A 20,411-nucleotide genomic window follows, 5' to 3' on the forward strand; every position below is an offset into this window, starting at 1 on the left:
AGGTGATGCTCAGATGCTGGTGCCTCCACCCCCACCCCTGCAGCTTTGAGGCACAGTTTAGCAGCCATGTTTGTTAAAGATGACACATCCTCTCCCTACATATATATATATATATTTATATATATATTTATATTTTTTTCCACTTAGGTATTTGACCTCTTCTTAATTTGCTTATCACAAATAAAAACAAAAAGGCATCAGAAAAATTAGATCATTGTTTGATTTCTTTTGATACACTTAGCATCTCTAGGATCATTAGCATGTCAGAATTCTAAACCTTATTTATCACACAATGATGGAGTTTGTGTGAAACTCAAACTCCACAAACAATGATGGAGTTGTGTGGAAAAAAAAAAGGAACCAGACCACAAAATATAGGTTTCTGCCCCCCCTTCATTAAAAACCATCTAGAATTCAAGAATTCATATAAAATTGGCTCAATATTGATAAGCCAGAACATGTTTTCATCAAAAAAAGAATGCTATCAGATCAAATAAGATCAGTCGCTCAGTCGTGTCTGACTCTTTGTGACCCCATGAGTCGCAGCATGCCAGGCCTCCCTGTCCATCACCTATACTCATTCAAAAATAATAATCACTCAAAAACTTATCCCAATTTACCCAAGATTGCTTGGAAGGCGTGTCTGGTAGGTACAATCATCTCTGAGTTGTTATCTTTGTGCTGATTTTTAATGTGCTGATGAAAGCACATTACTTCTTACTTGGGGTTGGTAATGTTTACTGTGAGCAGCAGCTTGATTTGAACTTACCTTACATGAAGACTCCATCTGCAGACCAGGGCAAGGTATTGGCCCAAACTGGGACAAGCTGGAGGACCTTTGTTCTACACTTTTGTGCTTATGTGTCTCTGAGGCCACTGGAAGTATAGATTCAGGCTTTGGAAGCTGTGAATCATCACAACAGTTGAGAATAATCTTCGCTCTTTCTCCCGTTTCATGTCTTTCCAAAGTGCCTGAAAAACAAGATTAGAAATAAAAATTTATGCAAAATATTTACCCCCAAAGAATGAAAAGACGAAACCACTCTTAACAGAAAAATCACAATTCTTTCAGTTATCATGCCTTACTATCTCCTTGCAACCAAAGGACAGCCTGGAGCTTCCTCTAAATTATCAAATCATCGTTTTATAAAGGCTAAAATTATAGACTTGAGATACTCATATTCCTCTTTGTGCTCTTTCGTCCACTGAAATCAACAGAGCATTCAATAGTCATTAACAGTAAAATCTCCTACTTATTATACAGTATGCAAGTGATCAATAACAAACAACTATGGAATATTTTAGTGCTGTCCCCTAGTGTTCCAACTCACAAACAACAGAGAATTCACAGTGCTTTGCTTGGGTTCCCAACCTTAAAATGTTTCTATTGGTAATACAGCATTTAAGTGAATGGGGGAATAAGAACGCAGATGCCTGATGCCTTCATCTTAGCAGTTCAGGCCTCGCTAGGGTTTTGTGGCCAGTGGTGGTATTGCTGATACTGTTGCTGTTATACATTTTGGCTTTTACTTCTTACTCTATTAGGATAGAAAAAAAATTATTTTGCCCTCTTCTCTGCCATTCTTATAGTTTCAGAATTTCAAGGTATTGACAAGTGGAGTTTAAAGGTAAAAGAAACAAGTATAAAGTGAACAAAAGTGTCAGAAAAGAATTCACAGTGTTTTTATAAAATACATTGTCATAACACTTAGTGAAATCTCGATAAATATCAATTAATCATGCCACTGTCTCATCAGATATGAGTTCATTTTATTACTCTTACTATATTAAATATGTACTCTATATCCTATTAAGTAAACTGGTGAAGGAAAATTAACTTTACATAGACTCTAAACACAAAATTTTAATTATTATTCCTTTCCTACCAATGAAGAAAGAAGCAGTTGTACAGTTATATTTGGTAAGAAGGAAAAAAGATCATTCTTATTGATAGTATTAAGAAAAAATAAATTTAAAGTAATTAAAATAAGAAAATAGAAATAATGCTTCTATACCCCTATGTCTTTAGAATAATAGGTAGAGTTGAAGATTATGACTATTCACACCTTACTCATTTCTCTTTCTCTCTTCCAGTATCTTTCCTTTTCAGCAACAACCTACCTTGAGTTAGTGCTTTGGATTCTGAATCATTAATAGCTATTATGTTAAAATATTAGGCAGAAATTTAGTCTCTGGTCTTTTAACCGTGATATCTTTTCATTACAACATTTCTTCATTAATAAATTAATGTCTTTAACATATAAATCTTACAAATGTTATTTCTCTAAACTTTCCTTTTCCATCAAGATAGATACACCTTCAAGTAAAGCAGGCAGCAACACCAAGAAAATCTTTTCTGTTAAGGATGACAATAAGAAGAGTTTCTCAAACCAAAGATAACACTTATTACTACAGCTATTATTACTTTCTAAAAATAACTGCATTCCAGAACTTGTAGCTGAAACATCTAAAATACACTATCTTTGTGGAGGAGTCTCTTTGAATATGATGTCACCATGGATATTTTTTTCTCCTAAGTTTTCTGTGACTACTCAAACTATAATACGGAGTGAAAAAGAATGACTCGAGCCTGCTCCCCCTGGAGTTACGGAGAATCTAACGGTAGTGCGGAGGCAAGGAACAACTGAAAATCAACTTGTTATAATATGTAAAGGAACACATAAGTTCTTTCCACTCCACACTAAAAACCTTCCACTCTAACAAATATGGAGCAATTAATTTTGTGAGCAACAGTTCCCACTTGGACTAATTATTAAATATACAAGATGATTAGGAGCTTCCCAGGTGGCGCTAGTGGTAAAGAACCCACCTGCCAAGGCGGGAGATGTAATGTAAGAGACGCAGGTTTGATCCTTGGGTGGGGAAGATCACCTGGAGAAGGGTCTGCCAACCCACTCCAGTATTCTTGCCAGGAGAATCCCATGGACAGGGGAGCATGGCAGGTTACAGTTCATAGGATCATACAGAGTCGGACATGACTGAAGGGACTTAGCATGCAGGATGATTAGATTATTTTGTTTCAAAGAAGTAGTCAGAAGCACAAATGTGGTCAGGAGAGTGGTTAGAGTGAGTTGATTTCTTCGAAAGTTACCATAGACAAATAATTGTCTTTTAATTCTCAAATGGCTGTAAAAAAATGTATTTGCTTAATTATAATGACATTCTTTAAGGCATATCTACTCTCTCTTTTTCCTTTTTAATTGAAGTACAGTTGATATATGATATTTTATAAGTTACAGGTGTACAATATAGCAGTTCACCATTTTTTCAAGATTATACTCAATTTATAGTTATTATAAAATATTGGTATGTTCCCTGGGTTGTACAATATATACTTGTAACTTATTTTATATCTAATAGTTTGTGCCTCTTAGTCCCCTACACCTATATTGCCTCTTTCTCCTAACCTGTCCCCAGTGGTAACCACTAGTTTGTTCTCTATATCTGTGAGTTTGCTTCCTTTTTATTATATTTACTAGTTCGTTGTGTTTTTTAGATTCTACCCAAGTGATATCACGCAGTATTTGTTTTTCTCTGTCTGACTTATTTCACCTAGCATAATACCCTCCAAGTCCATCTATGTTGTTGCAAATGGCAAAATTTCATTCTTTTTTATGGCTGGAGTAGTATTCTATTGTATGTATATGCCACATTTTCTTTATCCTTTCATTTGTTGATGGACATTTAGTTTGCTTCCGTATACTGGCAGTTAATAAAGCTGTTATAAACATCGAGGAGCATGTATCTTTTCAAATTAGTGATTTTGTTTTTCTCAGATATATGCCCAGGAGTGGAACTGTTGGGTCATATGGTAGTTCTGTGGAGAAGGCAATGGCACCCCACTCCAGTACTCTTGCCTGGAAAATCCCATGGACGGAGGAGTCTGGTAGGCTGCAGTCCATGGGGTTGCGAAGAGTCAGACATGACTGAGCGACTTCACTTTCACTTTCATGCATTGGAGAAGGAAATGGCTACCCACTCCAGTGTTCTTGCCTGGAGAAACCCATGGACAGAGGACCCTGGCAGGCTGCAGGCCATGGGGTTGCAAAGAGGCAGACATGACTGAAGTGACCAAGCACTCACGCATGGTAGTTCTATATTTAGCTTTTTAAGAAACTTCATACCATTTTCTACAGTCACTGCATCAATTTACATTTCCAGCATCAGTTCACAAATGTTCCCTTTTCTCCAGATCCTTGCCAACATTTGTTATTTGTGGTCTTTTTTGATGACAGGCATTCTGACAAGTGTGAGGCTATATCTCACTGTGGTTTTGATTTGCATTTCCCTGATGATTAGCAGTGTTGAAAAATCTTTTCATGTGTATGGCCATCTACATGTCCTCTTTGGGAAAATGTCTACTCTGTTCTTTGACTATTTTTTTAACCCATTTTTTAATGTTGACTTGTATGAGCTGTTTATATATGTTGGCTGTTAACCCCTTTTCAGTCATATTATTTGCAAATATTTTCTCCCATTCAGTAAGTTGTCTTTTTGTCTGTTTATGGTCTCCTTTGCTGTAAAAGATGTTAAGTTTAATTAGGTTGCATTTGTTTAGTTTTGCTTTTATTTTCCTTGCTTTAGGAGACAGATCCAAAATCAGTACTGCTATGATTTATGTCAGAGTCCTAGGCATAGCATAAGAGGAAAAAAATAGAAATCCTAAGGAAAGAAAGAAATAAACTGTCACTGTTTACAAATGACGAGATAGTATACATAAAAAATTCTAAAGATGCTGCCAGAAAACTACAAGAGCTCATCATTGAATTCAATAAACTTGTAGGATACAAAATTAATATACAGAAATCTGTTGCATTTCTATACAGTAACAATGAACTGCCAGAAAGAGAAATAAAGGAAACAATCTCATTTATCATCATATCAAAAATAATAAGATATTTAGGAATAAACCTACCTCAAGAGGTAAAAGATCTATATTCATAAAACTGTAAGACACTGATAAAAATAATTGAAGATGACCTAAATAGAAAGATATACCTTTTTCTTGGATTGAAAGAATATTGTTAAAATGACTATACTCAAGGCAATCTACAGATTCAATGTAATCCCTATCAAAATATGAATGACATTTTTCACAGAACTAGAACAAATAATCTTAAAATTTGTATGGAAATACAGAAGAATCTAAACATAGCCAAAACAATCTTGAGAAAGAAGAATAGAGCAGGAGGAATCATGCCCCCCTAAATTCAGGCTATAGTATAAAACTACAGTAACCAAAACTGTATGTTACTGGCAAAAAAACAGAAACATAGATCAGTGGAGCATAATAGAGAATCCAGAAGTATACCCATGCATGTATAGTCAATTAATCTATGACAAAGGAGACAAGAATATACAACGGGAAAAAGACAGTCTCTTCAGTAAGCAGTGCTGGGAAAACTGGACAGCTACACATTAAAGAATGCAATTAGAACACTACTTAACACCATACACAAAAATAAACTCAAAATGGATTAAAGACCTTAATATATCAGAACCCATAAACTGCATTCTGAAAATTATAAGCTGATTTTCTAATAAGTTCAGAACAATAACTTTCATCAAAATCCTGACAGTGGAAAGACAAGGATTCCCATGTATTCCAGTTACCAATTTATTGACTCTTAGTTCTAAATTCATACTTTATTGTCTGCTCTGAAAATGGATATGGGTTTTTAAAATATTTTTCCTTTAATAGCTGGTGCAGTGTTAACCTTTGTAGATAAAAGGGTGCTGTAAGGACCTAGTAGAAGAAAGAGTTTTTCTTCTCTGATCGGGGGCAGCTTGGCTGGCTTCTTCCCCAGAACCAGGCTCCTGCAGTGCATGTCAGCCAGTAGATAGTAGCTTCACTTGGCACAGTCTCTGCCTGGTTTTATAACAGAGTGCCTCCAGCGAGGCATCTGCCTGTGAACTGCTTTCCCTAGTCTCAAAGTGGGCATATTCCTAGCAAGTTACACCACACCACAGCAGCTCCTCTACCATCCAGTGACCTCAGCTGTGACCTCCTCCAGCAAGGTCAGGATCATAGCCTTGGGGGTGGAGCGAGTGTTTCCTTGGGCAGTTGTCTCATCTGCAGAGTAATGACGGCTCCTTAAATCTACTTTTCCTATATTCTTTAGAGTTTTCTTTAGTTCTTATTAACCTATTCCTCCCACTGAAATTCTTTATAGTGGTTACTGTTTTATGTTACATGATCTCTGTTCAAATTACTATGTCATTTCTCTCTCCTGATTACATCTTGATTAATGTATCATGATGGCAAAAGAGGAGAGTGAAAAAAGCTGGCTTGAAACTCAACTTTAAAACCTAAGATCAGGGCGTCTGGCCTCATCACTTCATGGCAAATAGAAGGGGAAAAAGTGGAAGCAGTGACAGATTTTATTTTCTTGGGCTCCAAAATCACTGTGGATGGTGACTGCAGCCATGAAATAAAAAGATGCTTGTTCCTTGGAAGGAAAGCTATGACAAACCTAGACAGTGTATTAAAAAACAGAGACAGCATTTTTTCCCAAAAAGGTGTGTATAGTCAAAGTCAAAGCTATGATTTTTACAGCAGTCATATACAGATGTGAGAGCTGAATCATAAAGAAATCTGAGCACTGAAGAATTGATGCTTTTGAACTGTGGTGTTGGAGAAGACTCTTGAGAGTCCCTTGGACTTCAAGGAGATCAAACCAGCAATCTTAAAGGAAATCAAGCCTGAATATTCATTAGAAGGACTGATGCTGAAGCTGAAGCTCCTATACTTTGGCCACCTGAGGCCAAGAGTTGACTCATTGGAAAAGACCCTGATTCTGGAAAAGACTGAAGGCAAAAGGAGAAGAGGGCAACAGAGAATGAGATGGTTAGATAGCATCACCAACTCAATGGACATGAATATGAGCAAACTCCAAAGGATAGTGGAGGACAGGGAAGTCTGACCTGGTACAGTCCATGGGATCTCAAAGAGTCAGACATGACTTAGTGACTGAACAATAACAGCAGTATATCATGGATAAATCACTTCTGATGCAGAATGTTCCTTTCAATTTATTCCTGAAATTGTGGGATTTACATAACTTCAGGGATACACTTAAATTGTTAAAGTATAGGAGGGAGGGCATGACCCAAAGGAAGTTGAACGCAGGATGGCTGTTCAACTCTAATAAGCTGCCCCTGGCAAGAACAGAATAGTCACTACTGCCTGAAGTATCAGAAACTGACGGCTTATGAAACTGCTTAATTCAACTTCCAATTTCAGAGGAACCTTTCTTTTTCAAAGTGAAAAAAAAAAAAGTGAAAAATGAAAGGGTTAGTTTCTGAGTCGTGTCCAACTCTTTGACCCATCAGGCTTCTCTGTCCATGAAATTCTCTAGGCAAGACTACTAGAGTGGGTAGCCATTCCCTTCTCCAAAGTGAACTCAATGATAATTAGGACTTTTTTCCTTTTGCCCTGTACTACCTCAAGAATATGATTTAACTCACACCTAATCATGGCATCTGGTCCCATCACTTCATGGGAAATAGATGGGGAAATAGTGTCAGACTTTATTTTTTGGGGCTCCAAAATCACTGCAGATGGTGACTGCAGCCACGAAATTAAAAGACACTTACTCCTTGGAAGAAAAGTTATGACCAACCTAGATAGCATATTGAAAAGCAGAGACATTACTTTGCCAATGAAGGTCCGTCTAGTAAAGGTTATGGTTTTTCCTGTGGTCATGTATGGATGTGAGAGTTCGACTGTGAAGAAGGCTGAGCACTAAAGAATTGATGCTTTTGAACTGTGGTGTTGGAGAAGACTCTTGAGAGTCCCTTGGCCTGCAAGGAGATCCAACCAGTCCATTCTGAAGGAGATCAGCCCTGGAATTTCTTTGGAAGGAATGATGCTAAAGCTGAAACTCCAGTACTTTGGCCACCTCATGTGAAGAGTTGACTCATTGGAAAAGACTCTGATGCTGGGAGGGATTGGGGGCAGGAGGAGAAGGGGACGACAGAGGATGAGATGGCTGGATGGCATCACTGACTCGATGGATGTGAGTCTGAGTGAACTCCGGGAGTTGGTGATGCACAGGGAGGCCTGGCGTGCTGCGATTCATGGGGTCACACAGAGTCAGACACGACTGAGAGACTGAACTGAACTGAACTGAACTGAATCTTCATTTGGGTCCATCTGAATATGATGTAGGAACAAATGTGAGTTAAATATTATTGAAAGTCACAATACCATTTCTTCCTTCAAAGTAGATGTGTAAAAAATACCATAAAATCTACCCCTCATAAAATATTAATTTTATAGAATACCTTTCATAAATATCTTACATTTTTCCCTATTGCTTAGTTTTTAATGAGTTTTTATACAATTTGTTTTAACCCTAACTATACAACAGTACATTAGAGAATGGAAACAATCATAAGAGAGCTTAGAACAATTAACATGCTAACAGAAAATGAAGAAAAGATGGTCCTGGCCAGTATTCCAGGCAGTTATTACTGATCCAAAATTATGTATTCCTCAAGAAGCCAGTGCACCAACAAAGGAAACTATAAGCAAGGTGAAAAGACAGCCTTTAGAATGGGAGAAAATAATAGCAAATGAAGCAACTGGCAAACAACTAATCTCAAAAATATACAAGCAACTCCTACAGCTCAATTCCAGAAAAATAAATGACCCAATCAAAAAATGGGCCAAAGAACTAAATAGACATTTCTCCAAAGAAGACATAGATGGCTAACAAACACATGAAAAGATGCTCAACATCACTCATTATCAGAGAAATGCAAATCAAAACCACTATGAGGTACCATCTCACGCCAGTCAGAATGGCTGTGATCCAAAAGTCTACAAGCTATAAATGCTGGAGAGGGTGTGGAGAAAAGGGAACCCTCTTACACTGTTGGTTGGAATGCAAACTAGTACAGCCACTATGGAGAACAGTGTGGAGAGTCCTTAAAAAACTGGAAATAGAACTGCCTTATGATCCAGCAATCCCACTGCTGGGCATACACACTGAGGAAACCAGAAGGGAAAGAGACACGTGTACCCCAATGTTCATCGCAGCACTGTTTATAATAGCCAGGACATGGAAGCAACCTAGATGTCCATCAGCAGATGAATGGATAAGAAAGCAGTGGTACATATACACAATGGAGTATTACTCAGCCTTTAAAAAGAATACATTTGAATCAGTTCTAATGAGGTGGATGAAACTGGAGCCTATTATACAGAGTGAAGTAAGCCAGAAAGAAAAATACCAATACAGTATACTAACGCATATATATGGAATTTAGAAAGATGGTAAAAATAACCCTGTGTACGAGACAGCAAAAGAGACACTGATGTATAGAACAGACTCTGTGCGAGAGGGAGAAGGTGGGAAGATTTGGGAGAATGGCATTGAAACATGTATAATATCATATATGAAACGAGTCGCCAGTCCAGGTTCGATGCACGATACTGGATGCTTGGGGCTGGTGCACTGGGACGACCCAGAGGGATGGTATGGGGAGGGAGGAGGGAGGAGGGTTCAGGATGGGGATCATGTGTATACCTGAGGCAGATTCATGTTGATATATGGCAAAACCAATACAATATTGTAAAGTTAAAAAATAAAATAAAATTTTGAAAAAAAAGAAGAAAAATAAAAGAAGAAGCCAGTGCACAGAAACATAAGAAACAGCCGAGCCTCTTTGCAGAGCCTAGGTCCATATTGACAATATTTCCACATGTATAGCCTGCTTTCATTACTTAATGAAAACACTGCACAACATCTTTAATTACAGTTTCACCAAATGTGAAACATCACTAATTACATTTTACACCAAAACTTTCTCTGTGGCCCCCTTTGGAACTGTGTGTCTAGCTGATGTCCTCTCTATCTGCCAAAGCTTACAGTCCTGAGACATCACTGCATGATCAATAAGAGCAGACTCAGCATCAGCCTCCCATTCACTTGAATCCTGGTTTTACCCTTTCGTGTTGTGTGGTCTTGGGCGAGTCATTTTACATTTCCGTGCCTCAGTTTCCTCATCTGTGCAATGGGGATCTTAATCATTCTTACCTCACAGGGAATTAGATTGAGTAGATATGTAGAACGTCTTAGGGTAGGTTCTGGCACACAGTGGGTGCTGCGCTATCTGACAGTCTTCCTCTGATGTCAGTGGGTTCTTACCCAGCCCCTTGCGAGTAGTTTAACAAACCTATTCAGCTCTGTGGCTCTAGGATCTGCCTGACTCCAGGCCTGAGCTCACTGGGCATAAGAGCAGTGTGGTCTCCTCTGCCTCCTACCTGAAACTCAAAACTCCTCCTTGCCTCTCAGGGTAGATTATAATCAAAATCAGAGTAGGATTATACATTTGCCTTACTTTTTAATCCTCCTCAGTAAACCAGGCTGGAGTCTGGCCTAAATTAAAGGCTGGATAAATACTTCTTAGTGGATTATATGACATCAGTAATGTGGCTAATGATTTTTCACGGTGGCTACACTTGGGATTAAATCCAAACTCCTTGACCCACAAGTCATATTCTTGCCCCAGCTTCCTCCCATGTCATCCTCTCCTTGTTCACAAATTAGATCTTTTTCTTGTTTTGTTTAAAAACAAAGTTATTTTTTTTTTAACTTTTTATTTTGTATTGTGGTATAGCCAATTAAAAACGTTGTGATGGTTTCAGGTGAACAGCAAAAGGACTCAGCCATACATGTACATGTATCCATTCTCCAAACTCCCCTCCCATCCAGGCTGCCACATAGCATTGACTAGAGTTCCGTGTGCTATAAAAGGATCTTGCTGGGTATCCACTTTAAATATAGCAGTGTGTATGGGTCTATCCCAAACTGCTAACTATCCCTCCCCCCAACAGACTCACAGACTTAAGAGAATGAATTTATGATTGCCAGTGTAGGGTGGGAGATCTTTGAAAATAAATTCTTTCCTGCTTGCTCCATCTTTCTCCTTAAGTAGTAGCTTAAAGACTCACTTCTTCAGAGAGGCTCTTCTAAAGTAAATTCTCCTCTGATGCATTGTTTTTTCTATCTCAGCTTCTTTATTTTGTAGATCTTAACACAAATTGTTAATTGTAATTGGTATATTTTATTTGCTAGTTAAATTCAGAGTTTCCTCCCTACCAAGTGCTAAGTTCTTTTTGGAAAGCAGAGTTCAACATGTGCTTGCTCACTGAATGAATAAACCAAATTTTACTGTTTTTTTGTAGCAGTGGAAAGAGGTGACTATGAAAGCATCAGAGCATGCCATGGTCTCAGTGTGACAGAAAAAAAACACCAAATTATACCCCTTTGTAAACATCAACCCTGAAGTCCAGGAGGAACTAACACTGGGAAAAGCAGCATTTACATGCCTGATGCCTGAACCAGGTCTCAGCAATGTGGCCAAGTCTTTCCTGATTCCTAAGAATCTGGAACTGGAAACACAAGTAAGTCTCTGAATGACATATTTTAACTTGACCTGTGGAGTAGCCCATTGCTTGCTGCCTAAATGGCCTTGATAAAGAGGGTGCAGCAGAGTTGTTTCTGCTTCCATTCAAGCAGACATGCAGAGTTAACATATGCAGTTCCAGATAGTGATCAGAGCAGAGAGACAAAGGCTTAAGCATTATCAGCAGATGAGTGAGGATTAAATCCCAATGAAATAATGTCATCTTCATCTTCAAGAGAGTATGGGGTGAGATTCTAAAGAGACCAGTATAAAACCTTTAGCAGTTTTCTACACACAGAGAGGAAAGGAAAGAGAGAAAATTCAGAAATTGTTGTATATCAGTATGTTGTAAAAATGCAGTCATATTTTAAGTGCATTGGGATTGTCAATATTTATAGGGCATTATAGTTTTTTTGTTTAGTTTTATTTTTAAATAGGGCAAATAATACCTTTATAATATGCCTGTAATGAAATCTGATTCTGAAGTATCAATCTATTTTAAATCAAGACGTGTAGCAGGAAGGCTGCTGCCTTCAGTAGTGACAGAACATGGCAGAGGATAGAGAGAATACATTCAGATGATAAAATATCCCTTATATGTCATAGACTTGAATATCTACATAAAGAAAAGGAAGGAGAAGTAACATTCTACACTTTGATTCCCTTCCAAAGAAGCAGAGATTGCTCCCTTGATTTTATTTCTCTTATAATCTTCCCATATTTTAAATATTTGTTATCTTCTATTTAAACATTTTTCAACTCCCACTAATATGTGTTTTCTAAAATCAACAAAATTATCATAGCCTGATACCAATTAATGAATAGCTTTAAATTACATATTTAAAAACCCCAGCCAGATAAACTTTGTTCTACAACTTAACAACTAGGTCAGCTAAGTCTATAAGAAAACCAATACCTATAATCTCAAAACCATCAGAAATGGTTACAAAACAAAACATAGTTACGTGATGAATACATCTGCAAATAGTGAGTAAATTAAGATTCAAAAACAATACTCAGATGGGTTAGTTTTTTAACCACATTTTATGTAAATATTTTGCTTACTCAAAAATTTTGTAAATAAAATTGAGATAGTAGATCATTTATTATAACTCATGGTGTTTTTCCTCAGAAGAACAGTATAAAAATAGCATTATTACAGAAACATAAAATCTTCCTAGCACACTAATATCACATATATTGTAAACCAACAAATTTTAAACAATTTGTTTAATCAAAAACTTTATCAATTAAATATTGTGCTTATTGTGGAATTGTGAAAAATCAGAATTTGGTAAATAATTCCTATCTTGTGATTAGCAATTGATATAAATTATCCTTATATGACTAAAGCTTAATAGTGAGAACATGTGAGTGGACACATTATAGACTTAGGTCCTTTTTCTACATCAGGTAGGCATTTTTTAACTGACTACATCACAATATCAGGCAGTAATTAAGAGGGCAGTTATACTTCAAATTGACTGTCTCCAGAAGAGAACAGGCTGGAATAATGGCCTCACTACCACATTTAGTAGTCAAATTAATAAAATCAGGTTTCAACAAAACAGCTTACTGACAGCTATAATCAAATTCCACATATCAAGGCATTTGACCACTGGGTCTGTTGTGAGATTTACCATTTATCTTCAGTTACACGTGAAGTTCACTGCTTTGTTCACAGAAGTGCATGGAGATCGACCTGGTGCCCTCTTCCCAACAAAACCATTTCACAGTTACTGCATCTTACTCCAGAAAATGTATAACTGATGGGGGTTCTGACCAGGGATAGGGGACCCAGGAGGTATCAAACTTAGCTAACTAGAAAATAAGGGAAGGGTGAGAATAGGAAATGGATCTGAAAACATTAAATTAGGCATAAAGGCATGCACCTCCACTCCTAGATGTATATGAATAAATTCAGCTGTAAAATAGATTGCCAAGGATGTGACTCATTTTATTCTATACAGAAGTCTTAATATGATAAACTCATGATCGGCTTCACATCAACCTTCTATACCTTAAGGGTATATAGAATACATTTTCACAAAGTCTCTGACCACCACGACCTTAACCCCAGCTCTGCCACTGCCTCTAGCACATTCAGAGCAACTCTGGGATTTATCAGCGGGGCCACCTCAACCCTCACATCTAATTCTGACCGTTGACCTCTAGAAAAACAGAATAAAGCGGTGAGAGTGGGGGTAGGGTGAAATAAAAAAAGAATAAAAATACATTGAGGTTTGAAGTTGTTGAGATATATAAGGATTACAAATAATACACTAATTTTCAACAAATTTGAAGGTAGAGTTTTTTGGAAAAGGTATTTACTTATCAAATATTCCTCCTTTTTAAACATGTGCTAACATCATGGAAACTACTATGACTAAATTTTAATGTTTAACCTCATTCTAAGACTTCATATAATTTTAAAACCAATTTAAGAAGTGAATATTTATGGAAAAGTATTTCTATATAATGATACAAAGAATATATTTAAGTTTAAAATTACCTGTTATATACAAAACATTAAAATTGTACTGCTTATAAGTATTGAAAAATGTCATTCAACCTGTATTTTTTATTCTTTTATACCAGGTATGCTTATTTTTTTACTTTTAAAATATTTCAAAAATAGTCTTTTTTCCCTCATTTTCTTGGTTGAAGATTATTTTACTTAGAGGATACAATATTCCTAGAGATTTGACTCTATCATTTATTCACTTCTATTGTCAATTATTTTAGTTAGGTAAATATCTTACTGAGTTGATCTGGAATTTTGCAGGGAAAAATAGAGTATTGGATAAGGAAAAATCAGGGAACAGTTTCTTGAATAAGATGTTGGTTGGGTGAGGGTGGAGTCACAGGGAAAGTCACTTTTTTGTTTGAGGGACATGATGGTCATGGGAGGACAGAAACTTTTTAATTGCAATCAATTTCCCCCTGGTATATGGCAATGGTTTCCTTCAGGCAAAGAATGGGTGACCAAACCTCCAACAGGCATGTCAGCACCAATTCTCAGTGTACCTTGCACTATAGTTCGGGCACACCGTGCCTCCACTTATACAATTTCATATCATGTTTTTGTACCCAGCTACACAAAAAGCTTCTCCTATCTCTTCATTCTTCCATTCCAAACACTATCCTAACTGAAAACCAATATGACAGGTAGAATTCTGCGAATAATCCCCAATAACCTCATCCTTAAGTGACTCTTTCCTTGTGAATACAGTTACACCACTTCAGTGATTATGCTGTTACCTGGCAAAAAGTAACACTGCATATATAATTAACGTTTCTAATTTGCAGACCTTAAAATAGGGAGATTATTCAAGTGGGCCAGGCCGAATAGCAATTTTTCTCCAGCTGATAGGAGAGGGGTACATCAGAGAGATTTAAAAGCATAAGAAGGAAGCAAAGTGTCCTTGATGACTTTGAAGATAGAGGAAGCCAGGAAGAAGAATCAGGGAGTGGCCTGGAGGAGTAACAGCACCTACAGCTAGCAAAGAACCTCAGACCTGTAACCACAAAGAACTAAAATTTGCCCAGGACTGAATGAGCATAGAACCGAATTCTTCCTAAAAGCCTCCAGTTCACAGTCCAGTTGGCTGAACCTTGAATTCACGCGGCAGCAGGGAACTAATGCAACCTCAAGCCTAAGCAGAGAACCTGGTTGAGCTCACCTGGACTTAGAGAACTGTGAGTTAGTGAATGGGTGTTGTTTCAAGTTGCTGAATCCACGGTGATCTCTTACGCGGCAGCAGGAAACTAATGCAACCAGTACTTGTGGCCGTACTTTTACTTCAGACAGATTTAGATTTCAGATTTTGTTGTTGTTGTTGTTGTTGTTTCCACTGTCTTACAAGTGAAAATCTGCTTCTTAAGCAAAATAAATAACTAAATACATAATTGTGTAAAGTCATAAAAACAAACGTGAAGCCTGGCTAGACATTTCATACTTTTTAATAACTCCCTTCTACCCTCATTCTCTGAGTATTAGGAACCATGAAGAGATTCACTAAATAGCTGAGACTGAGCTTTAATCTGCACCTCAAAAATTGCCTGGGACTTTCCTGATGGTTCAGTGTTTGGGGCTTTGCCATCCAGGGCAGGGGGTGAGGGTTTGAACCTTGGTCAGGGAGCTGGGATCCCATATGCCTCATGGCCCAAAAACCAAAACATAAAACAGAAGCAATATTGTAACAAATTCAATAAGACTTTTTAAATGGTTCATATTTTTAAAAAATCTTTTAAAACAATGCCTTTTAAAGCTCTCAATTATTTCAGAAGGAACTAGACGTAAAATATATTTTTTCTCCTCCTTATCATCTTCATTAAAATTGCCATTAGCTATCATTAATTGAGTATATTTTCAGCTTTGCTTAGCACTTAATACACATCTTATTTAATTCTTAATGCAGGAAGGTACACAAAACTGAGGTTGAAAAAGGATAAGTTTCAGGGTATTTGTGTGTCCTGTGGTTGAGGAAGTGGTTAGGGAAGGTATTTTGACTAAAAGCTAGGAAAGGCAAGAAGAATGCCAAGGAGTGGTGTTACATTTCCACCACAGACCATGAGGAATGGCATCTTCAGGGCTAAGTTTAAACTAAATAACGTGGCAATAAGGAGAGGATAATTGAAGAAAGTGTTTGACTGGTGAGGTAGTCAGGAAATTTTTCAACAGGTCATGTAAGACATGATGAAGATTCCAGTCCATCTGGCCTTAAAGTATCTTGTTTTTAAATATTTTTCTACTTCTGAAGTATACTACATAATTCCATGATTTACTGGAGACTTACAAAATAAATGCAGAATGTAGCTTATCTTTCAGATGATCCAAGTTCATCACTAGACACTGTTGACAGTCTTGAGGTTAAGAAGCAGTGATGCCCTTTGGAATTACTGAGATAAGTTAATAGTGTTCTTCGGTGGGTTCTTAACTCTATAGAACCATTTCCTTTTCCTTATTCTTTAGCCAGAGCATTTTATCCTATTCTTCTCATCAGCATCACTGTTTCTATGATTTATAATCTGCTGCCACTTCCTCTAGGTGATTTGTATGTAGTTGGATACACCTTATACAGTGGAAGGAATCTCACAGAATATAGATAAGCCTTTCTGGCATCAACATTTGTCCTACCCAGTTCTGAATTAGAAAACATTAAGGAAGCATTATATTCAGCCTTAAAAAGAGGATATTCCAATACATGCCACAATACGGATGAATCTTGGGGGCATTATGTTAAGTGAAGTAAGCCAGTCATAAAAGGACAAATACTGTGCCAATTCCATGTATATAAGGTACCTAAAGTAGTCAAATTCAAATTCATAGTGACAGAAAGTACAAAGGTGTTTGCCAAGGGCTGAGGGGAGGGGAGAATGAGGACTTATTTTTTATGGGTTTCATTTGGGGAAGATGAAAATGTTCCCAAGATGGCGATGATGGCTGCACAACAATGTAAATATACTTCAGAATAGTTCAGATGGTAAAATTTATGTGACGTATATCTTACCATACACAAAAAAGCATCTGCATTGGTGAGATTGCCCAAGGAAAATGCAAACAAAAAGAGAAGGACACTGAGAACAGGTTCAGGAAACAATAGAGAGAGAGAGCATACAGAAATAGCTGGGAAAAAGGGGGTCTTGGCCATCAAGAGAAGGCAGATTAATGTGAGGCTGAGGATGGAGAGAGAAAAGAGAAGGACTCAAATGGCAGTGACTGCAGACAAGTACCTGCCATCATCAAGGTAATGTCAAGAAAAGTTACATTAAAATAGTGGAGACAGAGCCAGATTAAAATGTGTTAAATAAATGGGAGGCAACAAAACACATGGCATTTTGTGGAAAACATCAATTACTTTGTGGCACTCGTGGTAAAGAACCTGCCTGCCTATGCTGACAGATGTAAGAAATGTGGGTTCGATCCCTGGGTTAGGAAAATCTCCTGGAGGAGAGCATGGCAACCCACTCCAGTATTCTTGCCTGGAGAATCGCATGGACAGAGGATCCTGGCAGGCTACAGTCCATAGTGTTGCAAAGTGTCGGACACAACTGAAGCGACTTTGCATGCAAGCATGCATCAATTACTTTGGGGAGAATGACAGAAAGAGATAATACAATTCCTTATTCAAAATGTTTAGACCATAGTGTTTTAGAACTCAGAATTTTTCAGATTTTGCAAAGAGAAGCTAATGCACAAATGTATATTGTATAACAGCTATAGCAGAGTATGGAAGAACAGACAGTAATAAAACATGCCATATATCTACAAAAAAAAAAAAAAGAATACTTGCACTTTGTGAAATAAATAACATCATGTTAATTAAGGTTTGATTTTGTTGCCTTACCATAAACTAATTAAAAAATAAAAATTTTGTTTTCAGAGCTTTTAGATTTTAAATTGTGACTAGAAGAATGGAGGCCTCTATTCAAAATAATTGATAGCTAGTAGGCCAGAGGGACTTCCTAGGTGGTACTACAGGAGACACAAGTGATAAGGGCTTGATCCCTAGGTCAGGAAGATCCCCTGGAGTAGGAAATGGGCAATCCACTCCAGTATTCTGGAAGTGTAAAATAAAATTCGACAAAAGAGCCTGGCAGGCTACAGTCTAAGGGGCTGCAAAGAGTTGAATATGACTGAGCTACTGAACCCACACACAGGAGGCCAGAACTAATGAAAAAGATATTTTCTCAGATAAGTTGGTAGGGTGCTCAGTTTTCTATAGTATTGGATATTGGATCATACATTTGACCTCTCCTTATATCTGTGCAGATAAACTAAGTCATCTGATTCTGAACTCCCAGTTTTGCTGTTTATTTACATATTATTAGATTATGATGTATTAAAGATTCTTTTAAACTGAGTATTAAGAAAAGCACAACTTGCTTTGTAAAATCATTGATGAGGGATAGTTTCATTAACAGGCCAAACGTAGAATGTGTTTTATAGATAAATGACATAAAACAAGAAACATGTAAAATGTGTTAATCCTAACTAGACTTACAGTTGACACTTCTGGAAGTAAGGAAAGTATGATAACCAAATTCAGTGCAAATCATGAATGAAAAGTAAATTGTCTTGTCAAGCCTTCTTACTCCAGTTCTTTTCCTGGTTCTCAATGTTGATCTATCAGCATCCAGTACAATTCCTTTAACTGAAGTTAGTGAAACAGTGTGCTATCCCCTCAAAGGACAAACAAGATGACATCCTGGGTTCCTCAGTGGTGTTCCTATTACTCTGACTCTTTGGCCTAGAGTGGATGGAATCCACCTGCAGTTGAATGTGAAAGGAAAAAAATAAGAGGCCAAAAGTCCAATACTTTTGAAAAGGCTGAGATTAGCAGCCAACATTTTTTATATCACACAAGATAAAATCTGACAGCATTCCCATAGTCAAATTTCCTGCCCACCACCGAAGACAAGGACTTGACCTTTAGATTTGTTTTCACCAGATTCAACCCTGGAAACACAAAAGACCTTTCCTATCAAATCCTAACAAGTAAGTTAATGGTAGAAGTTGGATATTATTGATGCCCCAGATGAATCAAGTGCATTCAATATCCTTTATCTCTCAGCCAAATCAGAGAACCTACTTTCCCAGAGAATAACAATCATTACAGTCCACTGAGTCTTGTTTTTCCAATCGTTTCTGTAGCAGCTGGCTACTGAGAAGGAATTGAAAAAAGGCAGCATGGGGAGGGGCAGATGGCTCCTTTGGGTTTATTTCACCAAACATGGCAGCTGTGAAACCCACCAATGTTCCAAGCATTCATATAAAATACTTGCAAAAGGGGCCAAGTTAAGGAAGAGCCACAGAGCAACATTCCTGATGTGTTCCTCTTTCTCTTGCTATAGAATAGCCCCTGAGAACATTAAATGCAGATTTGGAACTAACATATCCAGCCTGCACTTGATCCAAAATGTAATCAGACTGCAGGAATAAGCTAAAACTGATTATTGCAAGTATATTCTTTACTTAAAACCTTGAAAGATAGCAAGTAATAAGGGAAACAATAAAAGCAATGAAGGTTCCTATGTCTCTGTACCCCTGGCAGATTTGTTATTTTCCATTTTTTGATTATAAATGTGAATGTAATGTGATATTTCACTGTGATTTTGATTTCCATTTCCCTGATGGCTAACATATTGGTAATCTTTTCATGTGCTTTTTCACCATTTGCATATCTTATTTGAAGGAATACCTATTCAAGTCTTTGTCCTTTTAAAACTTGATCTTTTTGTTGTATTGTAAGAATTCTTTATACATTCTGGATATTAAACATTTATGAGACATATGATTTGCAAATAAGTTTTACCATTCTGTAGGCTGTCTTTTCACATACTTCATAATGTCCTTAGACGGACAAAAGTTTTTAATTTTTATGAGTTCCCATTTACTTTTCTTTTGTTGCTCCGGATTCTTTTTATTAATGCAACCATGTGGTATGTATGTATATATGTGTGTGTGTAGTGTGTATAGATAAAGTGATAGGAATAGATATATAGATATATATGTAATATACACATATATATGTGTAATATGCACATACATGTGTGGTTAATTAATAAAAATAAAGCCAGTATTCTCACATACATTAACTTATCCCATCTCTTCTACAACATTGTATTATCATCATTACCATGAGGAAACTAAGACTGATCAATTTGTGATTTGCCAGAAAGTACACAAACTAAAAGTGGCAGAATTTTCTGTCTCTAAATATAAGGCAGTAACGTTAGTTTAGTACATTAGGAGTGAACAATGAGTCATATGGAAAAATAATGCTTAAAGAAGCTACACTTTAAAATTTTTCCCAGAAGAGTTTTTAAATCTATCTTATCCAAATTTCTTCAGAATTCTTTTTTACTAGCCATAGATTTTTTTTTTTTGGCTTTTTTACTGAGGTATAGTTGATATACAATATTATCAATATATAAGTTACAGGTGTGCTGCTGCTGCTAAGTCGCTTCAG

At 37.0% G+C, this 20,411-nt stretch overlaps 1 protein-coding gene across 1 annotated transcript in view; it reads right to left on the reverse strand.

Annotated features, from left to right (window-relative positions):
- WDR72 (WD repeat domain 72) overlaps positions 1-20,411 on the reverse strand; it is a 227,192-nt gene that overhangs the window by 136,126 nt on the left and 70,655 nt on the right. The window contains exon 14 of the mRNA XM_025295622.2: positions 770-972. Within this exon, the coding sequence (XP_025151407.2) occupies positions 770-972 (203 nt within the window). The remainder of the gene's footprint in view (positions 1-769; positions 973-20,411) is intronic.

Source organism: Bubalus bubalis, chromosome 11 (assembly GCF_019923935.1).
Source record: "Bubalus bubalis isolate 160015118507 breed Murrah chromosome 11, NDDB_SH_1, whole genome shotgun sequence".
NCBI lineage: Eukaryota > Metazoa > Chordata > Mammalia > Artiodactyla > Bovidae > Bubalus > Bubalus bubalis.